Below are 25,137 nucleotides of genomic sequence, written 5' to 3' on the forward strand. Positions count from 1 at the left end.
TTTGTGTCCATTTTTAACTTCACTAGATAAAATCAAATTGTTCTGAAAGTCACAATCTTTTCAATCACATAAGGAACATTTAAAAATATTGACTATGAACTAGGCCATAAAGCAAACCTCATACATAAAGAGACATTATCATACAAGCCACTTTCTCTAACTAGAATGCATTAAAATTAGAAGTTAATTTACACTTGGAAATTTTGTGACAGTTTTTTATAAATAATGGATGAATCAAAGAACTCAGCCATATTTAAAATGGAGTAAAAATGACTTACATGAATATCTGTGGTATCCAGCTAAAGTTGCACTTAATGGAAAAGTTACAACCATAAAAATATATGTGAGAAATGCTTGACTCAAGAATAGAGAGGGGAACCTGGCTGGACCAGTCAGAAGAGGGTGTGACTCTTGATCTCAGGGTCGTGGGTTTGAGCCCCCTAGTGGGTGTAGAGATCACTTTAGAAATAAATAAACTTTAAAAAAATAGAGAAAAAAACATGGACATAAACCTAAAAAATTTGAAGAAAAGAAATAATACCTACAGAAGCTAAAAAAACTAGAAAAAATAAGAGCAAAGACAAACAAGAAAACCAAGAGTTTGTTTTTGAAAAGAGTAATAAAGTAGGATAACTGCTGCCAAGATGACTGAAGAAAAATGAGACAAGATTCAAATATATGATATGGACTATAAAGGGGGCTATAACTATAAATTTATAACAGCTTTTAAAAGCTGTAAGTATGCTATAAATAATGTATATATCTATAAAACTTAAGTAAATTAAATAATTTTCCAAATATGTAAATCTGAACCATATGTAAGGCATGGTCCTGCATTTTATTAACTATATATTTATATGTAAATATTATCAAAGAAAAAAATGTTAAATATTTTGTAAGTGGTTAACTATGGGATACAAATTTAGGAACTTTTATTTTTATCCATCCAAGTTTTCTGATTCTCAAAAGTAAATATAGGTTTTAAAGCCTACTAAGGGCTGGTTGAGGAGGGATGGAGAAAGCCCTCGGAGTTCACAGGATGCTTGGAGTTCACATTCTCGTGTCCCATCATGCACCTCTTGCTCTGACAGGGAGGTCCAGGCCGCTGTGCTGTGTGACATTCCCAAACCCATTCTTTACCCCTCCTTCTTCAGTGAGCTGTTTCTCCAACCTACAGGTTTTCTTACCCTAGGACAGAGACCCTTGCTTCTATGCAGCCTTATCTTATTTCCCTGGACCATCTCCAGTTCCCCAAAGTCCAGGCTTTTTTGGGGAGAGAAGGGCTGAGCACAGGGGGCTCAACAGATAGTATTGGGCCTGGTCAAAGGACACAGGATATTGGAGTCACACAGACATGGATTCATACTCCTTGCCTGCCTCTTTCCGCTTTCTGAAGTTGGTCCTGTCCCTTAGCTTCCCTCCTCTTCAGTTTGTTGGTGATAATGGCCACGTTCTGAAACGAGGTAAAGAGCCTAAAGCAACCACCATACAATGGGTGCTCAGTAAATGTGAGTTCTCGCCTCTGCTGTTAGTTATTTGTCTGTAGTTATAACTAATTTTCTAGTAAGTCTGGAGTGTTGGGAAAGGATGATTCACCTGTGAGCTGCTGTTGCTTAGTGTGTGGGGCTCAACATTCCTAAACTGAAGCATGGCTGGAGCAAAGAGTTGGAGAGGCAGTGCATATTCCCAATTAATCAGGTTACCTCAGCTAAACGCTGTATTTCCACTACCAGGAGAAACAGTAGCCAGAACCTTTCCACAGACTATAAACACTTCACTAAGGAAAAGAGGGTATGAATTTTCAGCTGATTGCCCCAGAAGAATGTCAGTGTCCACGGAAGAGAACGGCTTTTCCTTTAAGGAACTACACAGAGGATAGCAGAAAGTGAGGCTGCCCCCTGCTGGACACAGTAGGGGAAGGCAGAGGGTGAGAAAAGTCCTGTGGAAGGAGAATTTGAGAACTTTGTCCTGATGTGCTGGGGGAAGAGATGGCTGGATGAAGGTCTGGACAGGCATGGGGTTGGACATGGCATCACATCAGGTGAGTGGGAATTGAGAATTCAGTCAGAGCAGGAATTCAGAGTCACAGGAGACTTTAAATCTCCCTCTGACCCCATGCTAGTCATTCTTAAAAATTTGGGACACGTGCTAGATCTTCTGCTATTTGTGATGAATGCCTGAACCATTTGGGAAAAGAGGATTCCAGAAAGCTGGAGGAACTGGCAGATGTCCGGGTTGGCTGTGAAAAGTTGAATAACATTGTCTCCATGTGCTGGGAGTCTAAAGAAGTAAGTCCTGCAGGATTGTCCTGTCCCCCAAGAGCAGAAACTTGAGCTGAACTTTGCCACATTGTGCAGGACTTGGATAAGAATCTGGCATATCTTTAAGGGTTTGATTGGGTCTTATGATGAATCAGACCCCAAGAATCAACCTTAGTTTCTCAATGGTCTAAAAATGCCTGTTTGTATGAAGGGTTTCTTTGGGTACTGCTAACCATATCCTTCTCTGCAAATTTAGAAATTCCTCTTCTAAGAGGCTGCTGCTCTTCCCACCTCTCTGGCTGCCTCTGCTGCTCCTTCTTCCCTTGACCCTCTCCTGGCAGTTTGAAGGTAGGCCCACTACCCATCCTGGGAGCCTTCCCTCGCCTGGCTACTCACTCAGTTCATACTCACCACATCCATTCCCAAGGTTGTGCCTCTTCCATAAGGTGAGGGACTGTCAAGATGAAGACCATAGCAGCTGTGGTTTGGATGCTCACTTCCCAATGAATGTCCTGAGAGCCCTCAACTCACAGTATCCCAGATAATGAGATACTCTCCTTCCCTCTCATCTATTTAGACTACTGATGGTCTGATGGCCCAACAATGTTCCCTGTCACTAGGACTAGATCCTTCATGGTGACAGGTAACTCCTGTCCTGCCTCATCACCTGCATCCAGCCACTCTCTCATCTCCCACACTGTACTGCAGACAGTGTGGGCTCTTGGCGGGGACTGTAGTTAACCCCCCTGTGTCTTTCTTAGGTATCAACCGTTCCCATCCCTCCACAAACTCTTATCTTTGTCCAAACCTTAGGGTGAGATGTAATGTTTGTCCCTATGATGCTTTACCTAATTCCCCAGTCCAGCATATTGTCCCTCTCCTATGGACCCTCTACACAGTTTACCCACATATTATCATGGTGTACAGGATGCTTTCTTTGTATCCTCAAGTGTCAGCAGGATGTGAGCTCAGTGTCAGCAGGATGTTTATCTGATTCTTGCCCTTTACTCCCTCAGAGTCTAGTATATAATTTGGGCCAATAAGTAGGTTGTGGCCATCAACACCCTTTGTTTATCCTTGCCTATCTCCCCAGCTTGTGGATAACTTTCTTGAGGACTGGACTAAGCATGATTCAGCTCTGTGTGGCAGCAGCTGAGCACTGTGCTGGCTTGACCTAAGTATAAGTGTTGAAGTGAATGGTTGAAGGTAACCCCATTAATCACTTAGTGTTTACTGTACCTCGAAGAACTGTAACATTAAAATATTTGGATAAAGCAGGGGAGCCTTTATTCAAATGATAAAGAGAGGCTAGAGATGGAGATGGGACTCTAGGAGAATGTAGTATGACAGGAGAGGAAGACTTTAGATGAAGAGAGGAATCAAAGAAGAATACAACTAGTTTGACAGCATGGAGGTCTTTGGGAGGTTATAGAGATTGATTTTTCTTTGGGTGGAAGGAACAGGAGTCATTTTGGAGTACACAGAGGAGGAGATGTAGAAATGGACAAAAATAGTATCAATAATTTTTCAAGTACTCTGCCTATAGAGAGGAGGAGTTATAAAGAGGGGAAAAGATATAAAAGTGGGATTGAGAGGGACTTTTCTTTTACAATGGGATACATCAAACTGTATATGAAAGCTGAAGGAGTGGATAAAGAACTAAGAAACTTAACTACATAAAAAATATTTTTGCATGATACAAACAGGTAAAACTGGAAAGAACATTTGCAACACACCTAATAGGTGTAATGCATGGTTTGGACTATACAAACTGAAATGAAAAAAAAAGTTATTTTATTTTCTTAACTGCATTCAACTTGCTCCTCAGCCCTCATTTCTGTTTGCAGAAGACTGCCCCATCAAAAAACACAGCAATTAGAATATCCTTTCAGTGTAACTTAATTGTTTTTAATGTATTCATCCCTAAAGCCCAGATCATCTTTTCTATCTTCAAAGAATCCATCCCTTCTCGGTGCGTCCCTTGACTTTTGTACATACTTCTCTTGATCACCATCACACAGTAATTACATACATCACAACTGTGTGTCCAACTTGACCTTGGATTTGTTGAGAGCAAGGACATTCTCAGGGTCTAATATATGCATGTTACTTGTGTATATTTGTTGACTCCTGTCAGTTAATAGTCATTTAAGTCCCCTATGTTCTACAGTGTTTGTAGGACTATTTCTGCATTTGCCACATTCCTAAAATCATGTTGCAGTAATTAAACTATTTATTCCTGCTTGGGAGTTTTTTCAAGTCTCAAATTTCTCTTTGATTCCTCCTCCATCCATTCCTCCTCTTTCTCCTCTTTCTTTTTAACTGAAATAAGCTGAAATAAACAGAAAGACGCACAAAATTTAAGTGTGTACTCACTGAATTTTTTTTTTAATTTTTGGAGGGCAAAGGGGCAGAGAGAGAGGTGGGAAAGAAAATCTTAAGCAGGCTCCACACCCAGCACAGAGTCAGAGGTGGGGCTTGATCTCACTACTTGAGATCATGACCTGAGCCAAAACCAAGAGTCAGATGCTGAACCGACTGAGCCACCCAGGTGCCCCAAAGTGAAATTTGACATGCATGTGCACCCAAGCAATCCCTCTCAGACCCAGATCCAGAACATTTTCTGGCTTCTTTGATGCCCCTTCCTAGCTTCTCCAAACATAGCTGTGCTCTGATTTCTAACACCATAGACTAGCTTTGTTTTTGAACCTCATGTAGATTGAGTCATACATCTTGCATTCCTTTGTGTCCAGCTTTTTTGTTCAACATGATGTTTGTGAGATGCAAACATATTGATCATTCTTTTTCATGGCTATGATGTAATTTTGTCTGAATGGTGATTATGGTTTTAGTACCAAACTAGTATTACTATTATTATTATTTTAGAGAAAAGGCCTTTCCTAAACCTAGACTAATATTTTTCTATAGATATGTTTGGTTTTATAATATTTTTATACCCTAAATGGGTCATTAAAACATAAATGAAAAATTATTCATTTTCAGAAAACATGATTAACAAGTATGCAAATAAAAATAAACCCTTAATTTAGTTCCTTTCCACAGATTTGGCAATACATTGATCTTCCATATTCAGGGTATAAGGCAAGGCTGAATGTTAATTTTGGACTATGGAAATAGCAGGAAGTAGGCTTCTTGAGTAGGAAGCTCCCCACCTGATGTGCTGTTTTATGTCTCCCCATCACTACTTGCTACAACGATTTCTAGTGAGATGAGTCAGAAAACTACTAAGGAGGGTCCCAGACTCTCCAAGAACCAGAAGTTTACAGAGCACTTCAGCATACATTGCTGCCCACCATTCACCTTCCTCAACTCCAAGCGTGAGATCGTGGATCGGAAATATAGCATCTGTAAAAGTGGCTGCTTCTACCAGAAGAAAGAAGAGGACTGGATCTGCTGTGCCTGCCAGAAGACCAGGTAAGGGGTCTGCACCGCCCACTCAGCTCCTGGCTGGGTACTGGCCTGCGGTCTCTCTGCAACACGCCCCCCCCCCATCCTGTTCAGTTCAGTGATTTCTGAGCTGTTAATCCCCTAATGCCCTGCAGTCCGCTCCCTGTTAGGTTCTGCCACTGGAAGGTACTGAAGGGCCATTGAAAGGCGGGAGGGGGAGCAGGGCCTGCCTCCCTGTTTCCAGCTCCTGTCAGTATCCCTTAAGCAGCAGAAGAGAGCCATGGCGCCAGCCTCCAGCTTCTTTTGGCCCCCTCAGCACCAGACGCCGTGCAACGTCCCCTCAGAGGCCCAAGCTCCAGCCAGCTGCACCCCCCGCGGTGGTCAGAGCACCAGCCAAGCCACGGTCCCCTCCGAGGTCTGAGCGTCAACCACGCCCCCGCCCAGAGGTCCGATCACCACCAGCCAAGCAGCGCCCCCCTCAGAAGTCCAAGCAGCCGCCGCGCAGCAGCCCCCAGAGAGGGCCAGGCACCAGCCGTGGGGGGTCCCCCATCAAAGCTTCTAGGTTCTGGTAACACCATCTCTTCCCTTTTCTTCCCCCAGCCCTAAGGTTAGTAGTTGCTCCTGGGTTTACTAACATCCGGGTTACCTCAGTGGCCCTCTCTTGACCTTACCAAACCTGTGTCAATTTCGTGCATTAAATCCTCTTATTGGAAATACCTAGTGTGGCTTGTTTTCCTCATAGAGCTGCCAGTACACTACTTCAGATAGCAGTATCCATTGCTTCTTTTGTCTAGGAGGACTGCAATTAATTAATTTATCAACTCAGAGTATCCACCCCAGTAACAGATTGTGAGACTGAGGCCATCCATTGCTGTGCCTCAGAGAGGAGGAAGGGTGACTCTAGGGATGTGCATGTGTAAAAATGCATGTGTAAAAACAGAAAGGTTTAGCCAGTTCATTTATTCATCCTCCTGACACACTTCATCTGATGTTAATCTCAGTGGCAAGATCATTCGTTCATTTATTGAGTCATTCAGCAAACTTGATTGCATACCAGAGTTCCATATCTTATGCAGGGGGATGGGAATACAGCAGTGAACCAGCTAGGCTGTGACTCACCAGGGTGAAACTAGAGAATAGTTGGTCAAAGTGTAGGGCAATATTGCCTTAATATTGTCATAGTCAGTAAGTATACTGGGCTGTAGGAGCCTGGAGCAGGCTGCTCATCTGGAGCCTCACAGAGGAGGTTAGGCTAGGGTAAGCAGAGGAAAAAAAGGAGGCTTTTTTTTAGGAATTGCAGAGGGAAAAAGTGAGCCAGAGACATGTTTATCTGTCCCATCTGAGACAGGTCAGGTTCTTCCTCCTCCTCTTCCCCCCTCCTTCTCCTCCTCCTTCTCCTTTTCCTTCTCCTCTTCCTCCTCCTCCTTCTTTTTTTTTCCTTCTCCTCCTCCTCCACCACCTCCTCCTCCTCCTCCTCTACCTCTTTCTCCTCCTTCCTCTTCTTCTTTTTTTAAAATATATTTCAATTTTAGATCAGTTTTAGGTTCACAGCAAAATTGAGTGGAGGGTACAGAGACTTTCCATACATCCCCTGCCAAAGCACATGGCAGGCCAATCTTTTAGTCCTTTTAATATTTGGAAATGAAACTGTTTTTTGGGTTAATAAGCGGGTGCTCATTGTATTTGAGATTCTCATACTTATTCTGCATAGCATGTTACTGTGTGTGCATGTCATGCACTGTTTACCAGTTTAGGATGCAGAAGAATCAACTCAGGATCATGTTAGAAATACCCCCAGAGAATCTAATTCCTTGGGTCACCGATGAGGTCTGGAGATATTTATTTCCAAAAAGCAGCACCTCCATCCCAGCATAGTGACACAGGTGGTACACAGACCACCCTTTGAGAAGCAGTGATGCTTCCATCCATAATAAATGATCCACATTATCTGTAATGTGCAGTAAAGACATGTGAAAGGGGCCATGTGTATGACACCAAAAGTGAAAGAATTAAAAAGATGCAAGATCAGGTGAGGTTAATTTGTGAAGGAGGTAAGAGGCTGCCATCTTTAACCCTGGAATAGGAAGTTGTATGCCAGGTTACCTAGTCATTAATCAAGATGTCCCAGGGAGCCTGAGTCCAAGGGTGTTGGCCAGGTAAGTTAAGATATGTGGGACTGGTTAGGAAGTGTGAGAAGCAGAGGAAACTAACTGGATACATGGCAGGTCATCTGTGGAGGTGGCTTCAAGCCACAGTTTGCAGTGAGTTGTGTGATGGCTGATTGGGCGACTGGGAGTTCAAGCAGGACACAGATGGAAGACCATGAAGGCCAACTTATCTGTCTGCACCCATCCTGCTGGTTTTAACCACCTGAACTCCAGAGACATCCTAATGTTGGTGTAACTTGATTCCCCAAGTTAACTGTTCTTATTAGGTTTCAGGCTGCCCTTGCCTCCTCAGTCCTTTTTGTTCACTGGTACAGGGGACCTGAAAACCCCTGTTTGTAATGGTCCACAACACTGAGGGTGCACCATCTGAGCCCTTCTTGAGACACTCATTTTTCCTTCTCAGATTTCTAAATGTTCTGAGGAAATGCATTAGAGCCATTGCTTCACCACACTGTTTATTCCCTCTGTTGCTACTGGTTGGCTGTTTCCAAATCAAAGGGGTGGGAAGGTTAATGGGAAAAAAAATAAAATCACTCTTAAGTAGAGCTACTAAATTGCACTTGGAGAAAAGGTCAATAAAGAGCTTCTAAACAGACTTTCTGAGATGGTGCCATTCCCATTCCTGAGTTCTGACCTTTAAAGGTTAAATAAATGCTGACAGAGGCCTATTGGATCCTTAGTAGCTCCCTTGGATAGATCTCAAAAAACAGAGAATATTCAAATCTTAGGATCTGATTGGTGTAATTCCTTGCAACCTGATTGAACATGGTAGCATTCTTGTATCTGATGGGAGGAAACCTTGGATCTTCCTCTTAATTTATTCTACTTTCAATTCCTCAAGATTTTAGGATTTCACAGGTCATCCTTGTTTAGGGTTAACACGTTTCCTGGGCCAAGCCTCTCTTGGCTCCTCAGTGCTCTGCTTTAGGTGCAAGTGATCTGTGATTTTGTGATTGATTTGGGACCAGTCGCACAACTTTGAGCAGTGTGCCTTTGACTCATTCTTTCACAAAATGTCTTGTACCCATTGAGCCCTGCACACCAGAAGCTTGGAGAACCAATCTATTTCTACATGTATTTGCAAGCCTATTCATCAAGATCATGTGCACAGCACTACACCAAGCTCTGGGCAATCAAAGGAAATGATGTATGCCCCTGGTCCAGCTGCTCATGGTATTGGTGAGTGGCCCCTCCCTTGGTGATGCTGCTCTTCCCTCCAGAACTACGCAAAGCTTGGCTGCTTCCATCCTGCCTGGTCCCTGTCTGGTCCCTCCCCTCCTCCAGCTGCTTTTTACTCTCTTGTCTCACTTCAGCAGATGATAAAATCAAAGCCCAGGAAAGTAGCTGATTGGTAGAGAGTTAAGGTTCTAAGTGGTTTCAGGCTCTCCAGAGAATTTGATTTTTCAGAGAAAGAGTGCTTTAGCTTTGAGTGTCATATTGAAGCAAGCAGTGTGTGGTGTTTTATTGACCATGCATTGTCCTGAACGAGACATGGCACTGCATTGCTTCTAAAGGTTAAGACAAGCCCACTCACTGAATGACAACACGCTGGTTACATTGGTAATGGAGTAGAAAACAGTCTACTTTCCCTTTGTCACTGTAGAAGAAGAAATATATATATATATATATATATATATATATATATATATATTTCTATATACACACACACACACACACACACACACACACACATACGTATATAGCTGTGAGCCTGCTTGGAATTATTAGGACTGACAAACAACATGCATGTTTATAATGCAATTGTAAACACTGACATACTTGACAAACTAGAATTTACTTCTGAAGATTACTGACCCAGAGCAATTACTCTGATGGTCTGATGGTCTGAGTGTGCACTGACAGAACTGGGTATTGGGGCTAAGCTTCAACTGTTAGATGGGGGTACCTGTCTCCTTTTCAGGTGTGCAGACCCGAACTTACTCCGGACAATTTCTATGTCCTCTCTTTGTCCTTCCTGATACCAAAAGGTACACTCTGCACTTTGTTCTTCTGGAAAACCATAGATCATTTTCTCTTTGTACAAGACTGGCTAAACTTGTCCTTCCAGTCCCTTTTTGAGCCTTCCCTGTATTTACACAAGCAAAAACACTCACTTTGTACTCATGTCTTAGAAAAAATGTCTTACATGCTTGTGGAAAAACGTCACCCAGACATATATTATGCTTAATTGTATCTTTATGTTTACACCCTGGCAATCTATTTTTGGTCTCATCAGCCAAACAGAATCAGAAATTCATCTACCATTTCCCAGGTAATAGCAGAGTTCAGAAAAGGGCCTGAGCACTTTGCTCTTAGATCAGGCTCTGGTGTTTCTGCCTGCCTCTCAGATCGCATTATTGCTTTTATGAGTTTGGATGACTGAACCCTTAAGTCTTGCCCTACCTAAGTCATTAATTCCTTCCTGACCAGAAGCAGGCTTCTACACATCCTGGCGGTCCCCAGAGCATAGTGCCTATGTAGAGCAAGTACTCACAGAGGCCTGGGTAAACCAGAGAGTTCTCTGGTTCAATGAGTTGTGTCTGTTCTTCTATTCTGACAACTCCTGCCTGGTCCCATGTCCTTAATTTAGACCACATGATTAACTACTTTCTCTAACAGCCTTAATGCCATTGTTGTCCATCATCCAGCCACACTCATCCCACAAATCCCTCACCTAGATCAAGCTGATGGTCCATGTGCTCTACTCCAACTTCCAGATGCTGAGTCCATTCATGGATGTGGAGAGTTGCTGAGCACAGCTAGGAAAAGCCTATAGCTTATAAGTGTTGGTGGATGAGCACCTGCCTCTCTCCAGACTAGTTTTCTTCCACCAGACCCAACATGTTTATTATGACATGCATCTGTCTCTCAATCCTTCTTGTTAGGGGAGAAAGAATTTTTTTCCTGAGCAGTCAACCCCTCGTTTCCTCTGCTTATGTGTGATCTGTGTAATCTTCCTCCCCCTACTCATGTTTCTTCCAGGGTCTTGCTGAACCTCCCTGACAACTTCAGCCTTTTTCTATTGTCTAAAGAGAAAGCACTTTAGCTTTTGAACATGTTGAATTGTCTCTTAATGACTGAGTTTGCCTCTGGCCCTGTCCCATCTCTCCTCTTCTCAGGCAAGTTTTTCTTTCTTTCTTTCTTTCTTTCTTTCTTTATTTATTTATTTTATTTTATTTTCAGTTAACAATATTCATTGTTTTTGCACCACACCCAGTGCTCCATGCAATACGTGCCCTCCTTAGTACTACTTTGGGTAATCCCATTTGGTTTCTGGTTTCTTTCTTTTTTTTTTAATCTATTTTTTATTTTCAGCATAAGTAGTGTAAATTCATCACCTTAACTTCTCTACATTGCATTAACTCTTCAGCTCACTTTGCTCTGCTTCTTCCCATAGCACCTCAATGGAGTTTCTCCTATGCAGGTTCCTACAGCAGCAACAATGCAAGGGCAGGTGGTTCATTGGGGCAAGGAAGGTAATGCTGGAGAAACAGGGAAGTGTGACAGGAAAAGAAGCAGCTGATTCTATGTTATCAAACCAGTTCTCACTGTGGGTTCCTGGGGCTTAATCCTGCTAAGGAGCCCTAGAAGCCAGTGTAAGATGTGCACTCAGTTTTCCTATCTAAGCAGTAGGTGAAGGAACTGGGTTATTTTTACACCAGGTCCTGTCAGTCATTGGTCAACCAATGCTACTTCGAGAGTGGAGGTATTAATTCCTTGACCCTTTGGTCTACCAAGCAGATGGCAAGTGGGCTACAGCAGCAGGAAATAGCCCACAGACAGAGAAAGGCATCTGGAAATTCAGCCAATGTGCATACAGTGGTAAGGGCAAGGAATTGTAGACAAAGCCCCAATAACATCTGCTCTAACGGCTCCCTTGTGCTCTTTGTGCTGCTTTACTTGATGAATGCTGAATCCCGTCTTTATATCAATGGTACTGTCTGCTAAATTTGTTGACTACTCTCTCTCTCTATATATATATATAATATACATGTATATACATATATATAGTGTATATATGCATATATGTACATATATGTATACATATATACACACATATATGTATATGTACATATATGCATATATACACTATATATACATATATATCATGCCTTCCATGACCCTCCTGTTTCGTAATTCTCTTTGTGGACTTTCCTTCTGTCCTTATTGTGAATATTTCCTTTCCTGCTAATTGATAAACCTTGGAATCTGCTGGGGTTCCATCTTGAGCCTGCTGCTTGGGAGATTTTCCCTTCTTTCATGACTAGCACACTGATGACTTTCAAACCTTACTCCAGGCCACATTTGGCCTGTTTGTCTGGCAGATCACTCTGGATGTTGCCAAACCCAGCTGTTCCCACCTGACTGCATTCCCATGAAGACATGCTCATTCTCTCATTTCATCTCGTTTCACCCATTGAAAACCTAACCACCATCTTAACTTTCAAACATCCCCAACAAATGACGGCTAATTTTACTTCTAGAATTTTTTTTTGAACCATAACTTAGAGTATGCTAAAAGTTGATGAGAAGGTGTATGGACATGAGAGTGAGACTGAAAATAAAAGAGGGGGAATGGAGATCATTGATAGAGTAAAGCTCCTTCACAGTATGTGTGGAGACTGGCCTTTTATGGGAGCAGGAAAAACCATTCAGTTTAGCAAAGGAGAGACACATTAATGGTCATTACGATGAAGGCAAGTTTTAACCAAGGATGAAAGAGGTGGGGAGAGTTGAGAAAGTTAGGGTAGGTTTTGAATACCAGAGACCAGGCTGGGAAAAGTACTGAGAGCTAGCTGAGCTCTGATCCTTGGAGCTGCATCTGAATCTTTTGTTCTTATGGAATTTATTCTCCAGGGAGGGAAACAAATTATCATCTCCACAATTGACAGTGGAATCATTCAACTCCACATCAAGTCTGCTTTTCTTACAGCTTGCTTTGTCTAATGTTTCCACAACTGTTCTTAAACTTCACTGGGTGTCACTAGTGCTCTGACCCTTGTTTTTCATTCTCCATTCATTAAACTCCCTTTTTCCCTCTGGCATTTTGATTTTTATATTTATTATATTGTATAGTACTGTATTGTATTAGAGATTAGCCAATTTATTTAAACTAAAAAAAAACCAGCATTCATTTCTCCTGCCCCCTACTCCCCACCCTCTGCTTTCGGCAACCATCAATCCATTCTCTTTATTTCCCTTAGTGTAATGTCCTTAAGGCATATCCATGTTATTGCAAATGACAGGATCTCATTCTTCTTTATGACTGAATAATATTCCACTGTATATATAAGCCACAGTTTCTTTATCGATTCAACCATTCATCCATTGATGGACACTTAGTTTATTTCCATATCTTGGCTATTTTAAATAATTCTGCAATAAACATGGAGGTGCCTATATCTCTTTGAGTTAGTGTTTTCATTTTCTTTGGGTAAATACTCAGAAATGAAATTGCTGGATCATATAGCTGTTTTATTGTATAATTTTTTGAGAAAACTCCATGCTGTTTTCCATAGTGGTTGCACCAATTTACATTCCCACCAACAGTGCACAAGGGTTGCCTGTTCTCCACATCTTTACCAACACTTGTTATTTCCACTCTTTTTGGTAACAGCCATTCTTACAGGTGTTGATGGTATCTCATGTGTTTTTGATTTGCATTTTTCTGTTGATTAGTGATGTTAAAGATCTTTTCATGTACCTGTTGGCCATCTGTTTGTCTTCTCTGAAAAAAAAGCCTATTCAAACTCCTTTCTTCACTTTTCTCCCTCTCTAAATTAGAATCCATGGCTCAACATTTTAATCTCTTTCAAAAGCACCCTAAAGTCCACTACCCTCTGAATATCTGTCTCATGTCTTTGGGAGAACTCTGACTTTGGGTGAATCCAGCCATCTGTCTTCACCATGTCTATTTCCAGGCAGCTGTGTCGCATTGGAAAATAACACACATCAGGACAGTAGTAGTTGGGTATAAGCAGAATTATGCTCATCATATCACCTAGCACTATTAACTTTTGGGCAGTCATAGTTCAGTTATGTGCATTCAGATAAAGGAGAAAGGCATGGACCCCACAAGTGTCATATATATGTATGTAATACACCCACCCACCCCAAACATAACCTACATATATCAGGTTTATTGAGATATAATTTGCATGCAGCAGCATTTGACTTTTTTGGCAAACAGTTCTGGACACACAATCTGGACACACACAATCATGTAACCACCATCACAATTGAGACATCACCTCATCCCCCCACCAAATTTCCCTCATATTTCCTCTTTGCAGTCAATCACCAAACACCTGACAACCAATAATCTTTTCTGTCCCTATAGTTCTGTCTTAGAAGTCTAAAATGTCATATAAATGGAATTGTACAGTATGTACCCTCTTGAGTCTGTCTTCTTTAACTTAGCATAATGCATTTGAGATTGAACCATGTTGTTGCATGAATCAGCAGTTTTTTCATTTTTATTGCTGAGTAATATTCCATTCTGTGCATGTACCTATCATAGTTTTCCATTAACCAGTTGAAGGGTATTTAGATTGTTTCCAGTTTTTGGTGATTATGAATAAACCTGCTGTAAACATTCATGTGAGTGTAAGTTTTCTTTTCTCTTGAGTAAATAAGTAGAACTGGTATTGCTGGGCCATGTGGTAGATATATGTTTAAATGTGTAAGAAACTGCTAAATTGTTTTAGACAGTGGTTATATTATTTTGTATTCCCACTAGCAATGTGGGATGTTATGCATTTTGTCAGCTTTTAAAATTTTACCCACTCCAATAAATGTATAGTGCTATCTCATTATAATTTTAATTTTGTATTTTCTTAATGACTAGTGACATTGAGGATCTTTAAATGAACTTATATATCATCCACCAAAGATGGGTGATATTTACTCGTCAAGTGTGTGCTCAATTTTTTTGCCCATTTTAGGGGTACCTGGGTGGCTCAGTCATTAAGTGTCTGCCTTCAGCTCAGGTCATGGTCCCAGGGTTCTGGGATCAAGCCCCACATCTCTCTGCTCATTGGGAAACCTGCTTCTCCTTCTCCCACTCCCCCTGCTGGTGTTCCCTCTCTTGCTGTGTCTCTCTCTGTCAAATAAATAAATAAAATCTTTAAACAAAAGATCTTTTGCCCATTTCAGAAAGTTGGTTGCTATTTTTCTTATTATTGTGCTTTTAGAGTTTAAAAATATATCTGGATATATATTAAATATATAATCAAATATAAGAAATTTAATATATTTTTTTAAAGATTTTATTTATTTATTTGACAGAGAGAGATTATAAGTAGGCAGAGAGGCAGGCAGAGAGAGAGAGAGAGGAGGAAGCAGGCTCCCTGCTGAGCAGAGAGCCTGATGCGGGGCTCGATCCCAGGATCCTGAGATCATGACCTGAGCCGAAGGCAGCGGCTTAACCCACTGAGCCACCCAGGTGCCCCAAGAAATTTAACATATTTATCAAATATATGTTTTTCAAATATTTTCTCCCAGTCTCTGGCTAGCTTGAATTGTTTTCTCATTTTTTTAACAATGTCTTTTGAAGAACCAAAATTTTAAATTTTGATGAACCCCAATTTATCAATTTTATTTTCCTTTTATAGATAATGTTTTTTGTATTATATGTAAGAATTCTTTGCCTAACCCAAGGTCCCAAAAATTTTTTTCCTATGTTTTCTTCTAGAAATCTAAAACTTTAAGTTTACATTTACATTATTGTCCATTTTGAGTTAATATTTTGTAAATAGTGTGAAGTATGGATTGAGGTTCAATTTTTTTTTTTTTTGCATATGGACATTCAGTTGTTCCAACACCATTTATTGAGAAGAATCTCCACTGAATTACTTTTGCAATTTTGTCAAAAATTGGTTGACTAAATGTATGAGTTTATTTCTGGACTTTCTATTCCGTTAGTTAATTTACATATCCTTCTTTTACCAACTTTATTACTATAGCCTTACAGTAAGTATTGAAATCAGTTTAGTGTGAATTCTCCAACACTCTTCTTTATTTTTGAAATTTGTTGTAATTATTCTAGTTCCTCTACTTTCCCATACAAAATTTAGGGTCATTGTGTGAATTTATACAATATATTCTGGTAGAATTGAATGGGGTTGTGTTGAGTTTATAAATCAACTTGGTGAGAACTGTAACAATATTGAATCCATGGACATGGTATATCTGCCCATTCATTTAGACATTTTTTGTTTTGCATTTTCAGCATACGGATATTGTACATATTTTGTTTGCTTTATAATGAAACACTTCATGCATTATATACATAAAATATATACTATATATAAAACATAACTGATATATAATACATATCAATGTATATAAAATATATAAAATATAATTGTCAATATATAAAATGTATTTAACAATATATAAAACAATTGATTTTTGTATATTGATCATGTAGCTTGTGATCTTGCTAAACTGAGTCTAGTTTTTTTTCTGGGGCAGACTCTGGGATTTTCTACATTGACAATCATGTCTGTGAATTTTTTTGGTGCTTTTATTTTCCCTTTTCAATATGTATGCTTAATTTTTGTATGGTTTAAACTACTATTTCACTTGAACATTTTCTTTAAAGAGAAATATTTTAACAAGATTAAGTCCTTGCAAAATTGGCTTTCTGGAACATTAAAGGAGGCTAGAACCCAAATTAGATGCTCTGTTATATGGAGAGTCTTTATAATTTTCATCCCTCAAAGCTGTGCTACAATAAGATGACTAGGACACTTGATGTAAGATTTGACTTTTGTGTAATAATGACCTGTTATGTTCCTGTTTTGACTTGGTCAATGAGGATGATGTACAGAGTATTTCATGTAGGCATAGAACTCCTCCTCTCCTGTGTCTGCAGACTCATCATATTTTAATTTCTAAGGAGTCTTGGCATAGCCTTTTGACTTAAGGGTCTTCACAGTTCTTGCTATCAGATGGCCACCTCTCTCCTGAGCTTGTCTTTTACTTCCATTACTACATTTCAGACACAGTAGTGTGCATCTCTCTTGCCAGAATCTGCATGAATCAGGACCTGGTACTCTTAACACTTATATCCCCAGGACCTGATTCAGGAGTTGGCTGATGTTACTGAGTGAATAAGACCTGAAAATACAACCTCGCTATCATTCTGGCACAGTGGGAAGGACAAAGACTCTGATATCAGGTTTGAATCCAGGCTCTGCTGTCTGTCAAAGTTATTCTTTGAAAGCTATATTTTTCCCATTTGTAAAATGAGGATTTTACCTTCCTCATCAGTTGTTAGTGTAAAGTGCATTGTTCATCATCTTATACTGTTAGGTAAGTGGATGTTATTAGAACTGTTATTTAATAGACACATTGTGTCATTTAATCCTGGCCACTAGCAGATCCTCCCCAATTCAGTTGCTTCCCCTCGTTGAACTGGAGTTCACGGGCTATTGCTGCACAATTTGGCTACCCTTAGTGGGCACCTATGTAGCTGCCATTGCCAGTGGAGGGCTAATTAGATAATAAGGAACTCACACCATCTAGGATGCCACAGTGGCTGATTGCAGTGCTACCTGCACAGGGTGATGCCTGGGATTTGTGGTCTTCCATGTCAGTGCCAGCACCCAGGGTTTCATATCTAACATGATTTATGGAACATTCTTTTATGAACAGGCTGTCATGCCTCGAGTTCGTGGAAGCAATCCAGAAAATGTAAAGAGATTTTCTTCTCAAATTTCCAGGGATGTGTTCCAACCTTCTCCAGCTATAATTTATTCTACAGGTTAAAATAAAGTATTTATTCTTTTATTTTTCTTGGTATCCAGTCCTGTTAGCTTGATATATAATTTTGGGTTTTGGAAAATGGTATTGTTAACACCTGACTATGAATCTTATTTCTGCTTTTAAAAAACCCCTCAGTTATAGGAAAAACTGTGTTTCTCATAAGTTTAGTTTTCAGTATTAAAAGTATGGCACATTTCTTTTTTTATTAAATTAAATTTTATTTTATTTTTTCAGTGTTCAAAGATTCATTGTTTATGCACCACACCCAGGGCTCCATGCAATATGTGCCCTCCTTAATAACTACCATCAGTTTCACCCATTCCCCCATTCCCCTCCCCTCCCAAACCCTCAATTTGTTTCTCAGAGTCCACAGTCTCTCACCATTCGTCTTTCCCTCTGACTTACCCCAATTCGCTTTTCCTTTCCTTCTTCTAATGTCTTCTGTGTTATTCTTTATGCTCCACAAGTAAGTGAAACCATATTATAATTGACTTTCTCTGCCTGACTTATTTCACTCAGCATAATCTTCTCCAGTCCCATCCATGTTGATACAAAAGTTGGGATTCCTAATGTGTGTATCTTGGTGGGGTTTTTTCTTGTTTGATTTTTAAATTAAGAACTTTGATGATGTTCTGAAACTATTTGACATGGACTCATTTCCAAGGTAGTCACATAGAGTTCTGCTGTCTAAATAAATTGTGGTTAATAAAATGTAATCCCTCAGTTGGAGAACAAGCTTGCAAGCAACTGTTTGGAGACTCATATTTATAATGTTTTTACTGGGTGTTGTTTATCTCCTGAACACAATCTGTTCCCCATCAAAATAGCAACATGTTAATATGGCCATAATTTTATAATGTGAGTTTAAATACCTTAATGTATATAAGTGTACATCATGTCTTTATGCCTATTGTCAGTAAAACTAGTTTTTATTAAGGAGTGGGGTGGTATTTTTTATTTCCTTTGTGTTTTTCTGTGTCTTAAAATTATCTTCAATGATTAATCAAAAAACCAATAATTATTGTACAAAATATAGAACTTCAAAAGAATATTTTTTCCTAGGCTTAGGCCAGGAAAAAGTTAACATATTATTTTGGCCAAATACTACCAGATTTGTGAAATTAAGACAAGAAATTCTAAGGCTAGATTTCCCAGAGAAATAATAACCCTAAATGTATCTATAAATTCACAATTATGTTAACTGAGCACAGAGAAAATGTTCATCACTTAGAAACGCTATGGATTTTTGTTTCTCTTTGTAAACCAGATTGAAAAGGAGGAGCAAGCCAACCCCACGGAAAAAGTGAGGGAGGAGTTTCAAGTGAATGGACCACCTCAGGACCTGGACTCACTGCTTCTTGACTCACGTGCTCTTGGGCAAGTCACCTAGCTTCAAATATGGTGCAGGGGCAGACACCTGCTGATGTGGCAACTACCAATGCCCACAGTCCCCTCGGTGCAGGGGTTGCCGGGCAGCCTGCCTGGAGGTGAGAGGGGGCATCTCTATGTGTCATACTCCAGTTGGTGGGTCCCAGCAGTGTCCCTTTGGGCTCCAGATCTAAATACATGGCTCTTTTGGTCTCAGCTGCAGTCCTGTATTTCCCAGAACATGCACCCGACCTCCAGAGTCTTTGGATCAGAATAGTCAGGCACCAGCCCTTTTGTTGTCCTCCAATATCTTTTCCCCTCTATCTTCGGCATCCTGTTGCCTAGTTTGACATTTGATTCTTTATCTTCTTTGTAACTAATCCTCTGTCTGGTTCCTCTCTTTCCCCGTGCCATTTGGTTTTCATTTGACCTCTTCAACCAGTTCCCCTGTACTAGCACACAGTCAGAGGTACAGTTGGCTCTGGGGAAGATCCAAGTTCTTTTGAGTAAGATATTAGGTTAGCAGATGAACCAGACATGCAAGGAAATTCCCAAGGAGGGTAGGAGTTGTCTAAATCCACATGTTAAATTCAGCCAATGTGCTCTGTCAGAGATGAGAGTAAAGTCATGAAGAAGCAACTCCCTCCCACTCCCCAGGCCCCTGTCACCAACCTCACACAGGGATTTGTGAATGTCTTCTGGTCTCTGCCTGGGTGAGAGCAAATATTCCAAGACACTGTTTTTGAGCCTTTCTAACCCATATGGACAGATCTAACTCTAGAATTAATTGCTTCAACTTGGGCAAGTTGTCTGGGCTTACTCAATGCCTTACTCCCTGCCCCTTTCCTAAAGGCTCCTGGAGACAACGATGCTGAGAGGAGCCATCTGTGAAGCAGAGATTCTGTTCTCCTGTGCTCCCACCTCAGAACACAGACAGATGGCCCCAGGGCCCTTCATAGGACCAGAAGGGGTACTCAAATAGTTGCTATTTCCAGGCTCTAGTGCCCCAAATTCCTGGGGAGATCTGAACTGGTCCCTCTTTATTGTCCCTGGTTGGTGCCTCCACGTACTACAGTGGGATCAGGTAAAATAGGACAGGAGCTTGACCCTGGGGAAAGGAGAATTAAGTGGGGCATAGGGGTGAAGAATTGGGAAGTTAGGGTAGATAATTAGTCCAATATTTCCCTCCTTTGTAGGAGGTTAACCCATGATGTGTGCAGGTCTGAACCCAATTATAATGGAGTAAGGTTGGGAGTTGATTTCCTCTCTAATTTTCTCCCAATATTTATAGCCAGAGACTCTTGGGAAGAACTTTAACCTTAAGTATGAACTCTCAGTCAGGGGCATAGGAAATAACCCCTGACTCTGCCCTTGTTAGACTACATCCCTACACACACACACTTTTGGTGGGGGTTGCCCCTAGGTTAATTGGAGGACTCTCAGATCATCTTGCCCTTCTGTTGACTGGTGTGTGTGTTTGTGTATTGTTGGGGAACTTGGCTTTGGGGAAATAGTTTTGGGCTCTCATTTTCTCTCTCAGGCACAGATCCTGGAGAGCCCCTCCAAGTCTCATGCAATTCCGTTTCCCCCAAGAGGACTCTGACCACATGAGAAGATCACACACTAATAGTCTCCCTTCGGGGGCCTGACCCTGACTTAGGGTTCTACTGTTTGCCCAGCAGCAGCCTTGCAGGAACCTGTCTTGGACCACTTTCCTTACTCATCTCAGAGTTGGGGGATGGAAGGAGAGGGGTTGGGGTGGGCCCATCTCTCTTGAGGCTCTAGTGGGGTCCACTCCAGAAGCTATCTCAGCCTGTTGTAAGCCCAAGCTTGGCTGATTTGTTTTTTGGCTTTAAAGTTGGGACCAAAGGGTGAGAAATATAGACAGTTGATCCAAGTCCCACTCATCCTCAACCCTCCAACACTTTTCTACTTAGAAGAACAGTGGAGGGGAGCTGGAGCTATGCTCCAGCCCTAAGGGTACAAGCCTTATTGCCCTTCCAGGTTTTATCTACCCCATTTGCAGCTCAGAAGCCCTTTCCCTACCCAGCAAGATGACAGTTTCCTGTCTTCTTTCTGTTGTCACTTTTGTATGTACAAACAATATGTTGTCATAGCTACTCAGTGCTTATGCTCATTCGGGGCTCGGTTCTTGCTATTCACTCTGCCTGTGATGCTCTGGTCCAAGATCTTTGCACTGGTGACTTCAGCTCAAATATCATCTCAGAGATGTTTCCCTTGGAAACTGACTGAGGTTTCCATAGTTACTCTCTATCCCACCACTTTAGATTTTTTAGTTGTATTTGTCTTCACAGCACTTATCACTCTTGGGAATTATCTTGTTCACTTATTTACTTGTTTATTGCTTAGCTCTCCTTCTGCTCTTAATGTAACCTCGATGATCACCAACACCTGTTTCCTGCTACATCTTCAGTTCCCAGCACTAGGAAGAACTCAATAAATACTTATTGACTGAATAGATGTTTTCTTGTTGTTTTTTAAATAGGAATAATTTTTCAAAAGTTTAGATACTTTTGAGAAGTATCTCAAAATTTATTGCTAAATTATATGTAACAATAAGGAACTATTTGGTGACATTTTAGGGCACTCTTGGAGTAAATAGGAGGTGGGGAACAGGAATTTGACCATGAAGGGAAGCAGAAGATACTCCAATAGCTGGAGCATTCCATGAACTCAGGAGATGCTTGAGTATGGTGAAAGCTGCTGGTAAGGAAGCAGCAGAGTGGGTATACAAAGGAGGAAGAGATATTGAGGGAGTCAAGAATGGAGGAAGTGGGGCACAAGTGAGGAGATCAGGCACAGAGTACGGGTTCCTTTTCAGTGGAAAAGGGAGAAGGAGGAAGGGAGGATATAGATTTTGGTGGGTTTGCAGTGTTAGTGGCAGGAGCTTGAGGCAGTTCCTGCCTATGGCTTTGATTTCCTCTTGATATCAGTGGTGAAGTGAGCTATTCATGATGGGGTAGTAGGTGGTGTTGAGGGTCGGAGATATAAGGACAGTGAACAGGATTATGAAGAGATCACTTCATTTCAGATCTTTGAAATCTTCTTTAAAAAAAACTTTCTACAGAGGAATTTAATTAATTAACTAACAATTCAAGGCAACATTTTGCCACTAAGTGGTTGCCTACAATTTCATATTTAGATATAAATCCCAGATCTAAACTTAAGTCCCATATGGTCTCAGATGGAAGATGAAAGAATTAGAGAAAGAAAGGCAGAATCTAAACTTCTCAAGGAATAAAGAATCACAAGGAAGTTTTCACTATGGGAAGCCATAAAAATTCTGACAAATCACAGCAAGATGGGACTGGGCTCTGATAGAGTAGTTTGTTGAATGTCCATCTGGACTCTCTTCCAACACCAGACAGATGTGGAAACTCAGGCCTAAAGGGTCCTGGGAGGGTTTCTGGACTGACTCCATAGCACATGTCTCAATCCCACTAATAACACCATTAATGAGTACTTATTATCTCTGCTAAACAAAATGAAGTATCCTTAATAGACAAAGATGATTCTATTAACACAACAATAGAGTGTATGGTTTTAAGTTGGAGAGATTTTGCATACTCACTCTTGTTTGTAACATAAATACACACTCGTAGGAGGGTTGGTTAAGTATAGTGATAAAAATAATTTCTTTCTGTTAAATATCAAGTATACATCCATCCTATACTACATGGTACTTTGGGTTTGTAAGTGGGAGAGGTTGGCCATGGCTGCCATGACCACTGAAACCATGATCTTGGCCTTTTTGTTATTATGTTGCAACCTAGAAGTTTCCCAACTGAGATTGGTGGCGACCTGGGGCACTTGGGGTACAATATCATGAGAGGGAGATGGAGCCAACGGGGCTCTAAGCTGCAGCTCCACATCAACTAAGGCAGCTTCTAGGGTCTATGCTGACTTCTAATTTTATATAGATGAAGGGTTCCACTGAAGTCAAATGGTCTGACAATCTCTGCTGTCACAACTGAGAGCAAATACTGGTACAATACTTATGCTAGTGATTTTCTAAATGATTCATTGAATCAAAGAGTGTAATATTTGGCATCGCATCATAGCTTTGGGTTCAGTTGACTGGTGTTTCAGTGACAAATTATTTCCTCTTGGGCAACAACTCACCCACCGCCAAGTTGAGTGTTTTGACTTAGAATCAACTGACTAGGTTTATCCAAAGAATGGATGAGCAAAAGTACATAGATCAGCAAACAGTCCTGATAATTATACCTATACTTTGTTGTTAAGCAAATTTACGTTGGAATATTATATTCAACATGGTACTAAAAATCCATTTCTGTAGTATAAGCTACGTTAACTAAACTACATCAATAACACATAAAATAGGTTTGCAGGGAGTGGAGAAAATGAGAGGTTAGAGTGTAAGTGGTAGTCTTCATACAAATCAAATATCTATCAGATTTGAGTCATTTGGTTAAAAAGATCTCAGAACAATAAAACTCAGTTCTAAAATAGTGTTAAATTTAAGTACCAAAGAACTGCAAATATTACTTGGCACATGCACTGTGCCAAGAGTCCATTCATAACTGAGGCTGGAAGCCCTTGGAGCCCAACGGTGGTATCTGGAGAGAATAGTGCACTCCTCTCTAGAGCCCAAAGGCTATAAATACTTTGTAGAAAGAGAGGTAGATAATCTCAAGTAATGATGCCTAGAAAGAAGATACTTTTACAGCAAGAGGGTCTAGGTTTCCAAGATTTCCTTTAGTTAGGAGATGGAAGCTCACCCAGAGGAAAAGTTGGGACTGTCTGGGTCCATGTTTGAGAAGATGATGACGATGACTGTTGGAAGTCTTCATCTGTTAGGTTAGTGACACATATTCCTGATAAGAAGTTATTTGCATCAGCATTAGTCAAAACCAGCCCTCACTGCAAAAAGTAAGAGATTTGGGGCCCAGTCTTTGTTAATGAAGCCACACTTGAACAATATTAGAGGTATATATATTATCAGAAACTAGAAATGATCCCTTGGCCCAGGTGATGGTTTATGCACAGCCCACTTTGAACTCTAAGCAAATCTGTTTGATTAATGCTGAAATAGAGATATCTCTATTGTGCCTACTACCATCACGGAGGGTTGGGTAGTCTGTCTTTCAGTGGGTGCAGCACTCAGTAGACATTATGGCTACTTTTCATCAATTAAATTTTGTGTGCCCAAAGATCAGGGATAAAGTTTTTCCTGACACCCCCCAGGTTACCCTACATGGGTGGCAGCCCATTCACAGCTAATCCACTTCCAGGCATGCTTCTTCCAAGTGAATTGCACAGTGGGGAGTAGAATACCCCAGTTCTCACAGGGAGTGTCCCATGGGAGCCAGGACCTCTTATTGATAGAAGTTGTTTAGTGATCTTCCTGGATTTGGTTTTATGTCTGAGATCTCTGAAGTACACCAGACTCTGGGTTTGCTATTTGCAACTTCTGTCTCAGGGAAGGCAACAACTCTTTTCCATCCAGGAATAAATTTTAATGCACCAAAAAGAAAAAATCTGGTATCTTAGGCTTTCTTTACCCTCACATAGTGATCTAATAGATTTATACACAATCTATGCTCCCTCTCCATTTCTTGAATCATCTGTGAACATCCCCTTCTGCCCCCAAAAGCCTCTGTTCTTTCCCTGTGGCTTATAAACTTTCTGAGTCACACCCTTTAACAGAATCTTAGTTGTCTGCTGATGGAGATCATTATGGATGTCTACTGCCAGCTGCAAGATTTTGCCTTTAATTTTAAACGAGAGCTTTTCCTATAAGCAGCAAACAAACAAACAAAAAAGAATAATTTTCCAACTTTTGTCTTCCAGCTGCTGCCTTGTTGATAACTCATTATTTGGCTTGGAATATAAATGGTGTCTGTTTTCTTCAACTCTTTTTAATGTGGATTTTGGTACCATCTAATTTCCCTGACTCTTTATCTTTTTACTATGGTAATCTGCCAACTCACTCTTATTTTTTAAATGATCCTGTTTATTTCCTTCTCTATGATTTTTCTCCTCTGATGCAAAGATGAAGAACAAGTAGTGTCATCTGCAAAGCACATTTATTCAGAACTTCAACTCCATTATTTTCCTAAGCCACAGCTATTTTCTGAGACTTGATATCTCCCCTGATTTGCTTGCTGATCTCAGGA

The 25,137-nt window shown here is 40.6% G+C and overlaps 1 protein-coding gene across 3 annotated transcripts in view; it reads left to right on the top strand.

Annotated features, from left to right (window-relative positions):
* The window catches only part of LOC122908964 (myelin associated oligodendrocyte basic protein), a 56,776-nt gene that overhangs the window by 23,459 nt on the left and 8,180 nt on the right, over positions 1–25,137 (top strand). Inside the window, exons 4-7 of one of the 3 annotated variants that reach the window (XR_006385057.1) lie at positions 5,487–5,696; positions 5,986–6,237; positions 18,876–19,095; positions 21,347–21,453. Coding sequence is in view for 1 of the 3 variants with exons in the window: in XM_044252411.1 (XP_044108346.1) it covers positions 5,491–5,696; positions 5,986–6,237; positions 17,498–17,540 (501 nt within the window). In the remaining 2 variants the exon portion in view is untranslated. Of the gene's footprint in view, positions 1–5,486; positions 5,697–5,985; positions 6,238–17,497; positions 17,855–18,875; positions 19,096–21,346; positions 21,454–25,137 lie in introns of those variants that run through there. The other 2 variants (XR_006385056.1, XM_044252411.1) reach the window with 2 other exon arrangements.

Source organism: Neovison vison, chromosome 6 (genome assembly GCF_020171115.1).
Source record: "Neovison vison isolate M4711 chromosome 6, ASM_NN_V1, whole genome shotgun sequence".
Lineage (NCBI taxonomy): Eukaryota > Metazoa > Chordata > Mammalia > Carnivora > Mustelidae > Neogale > Neogale vison.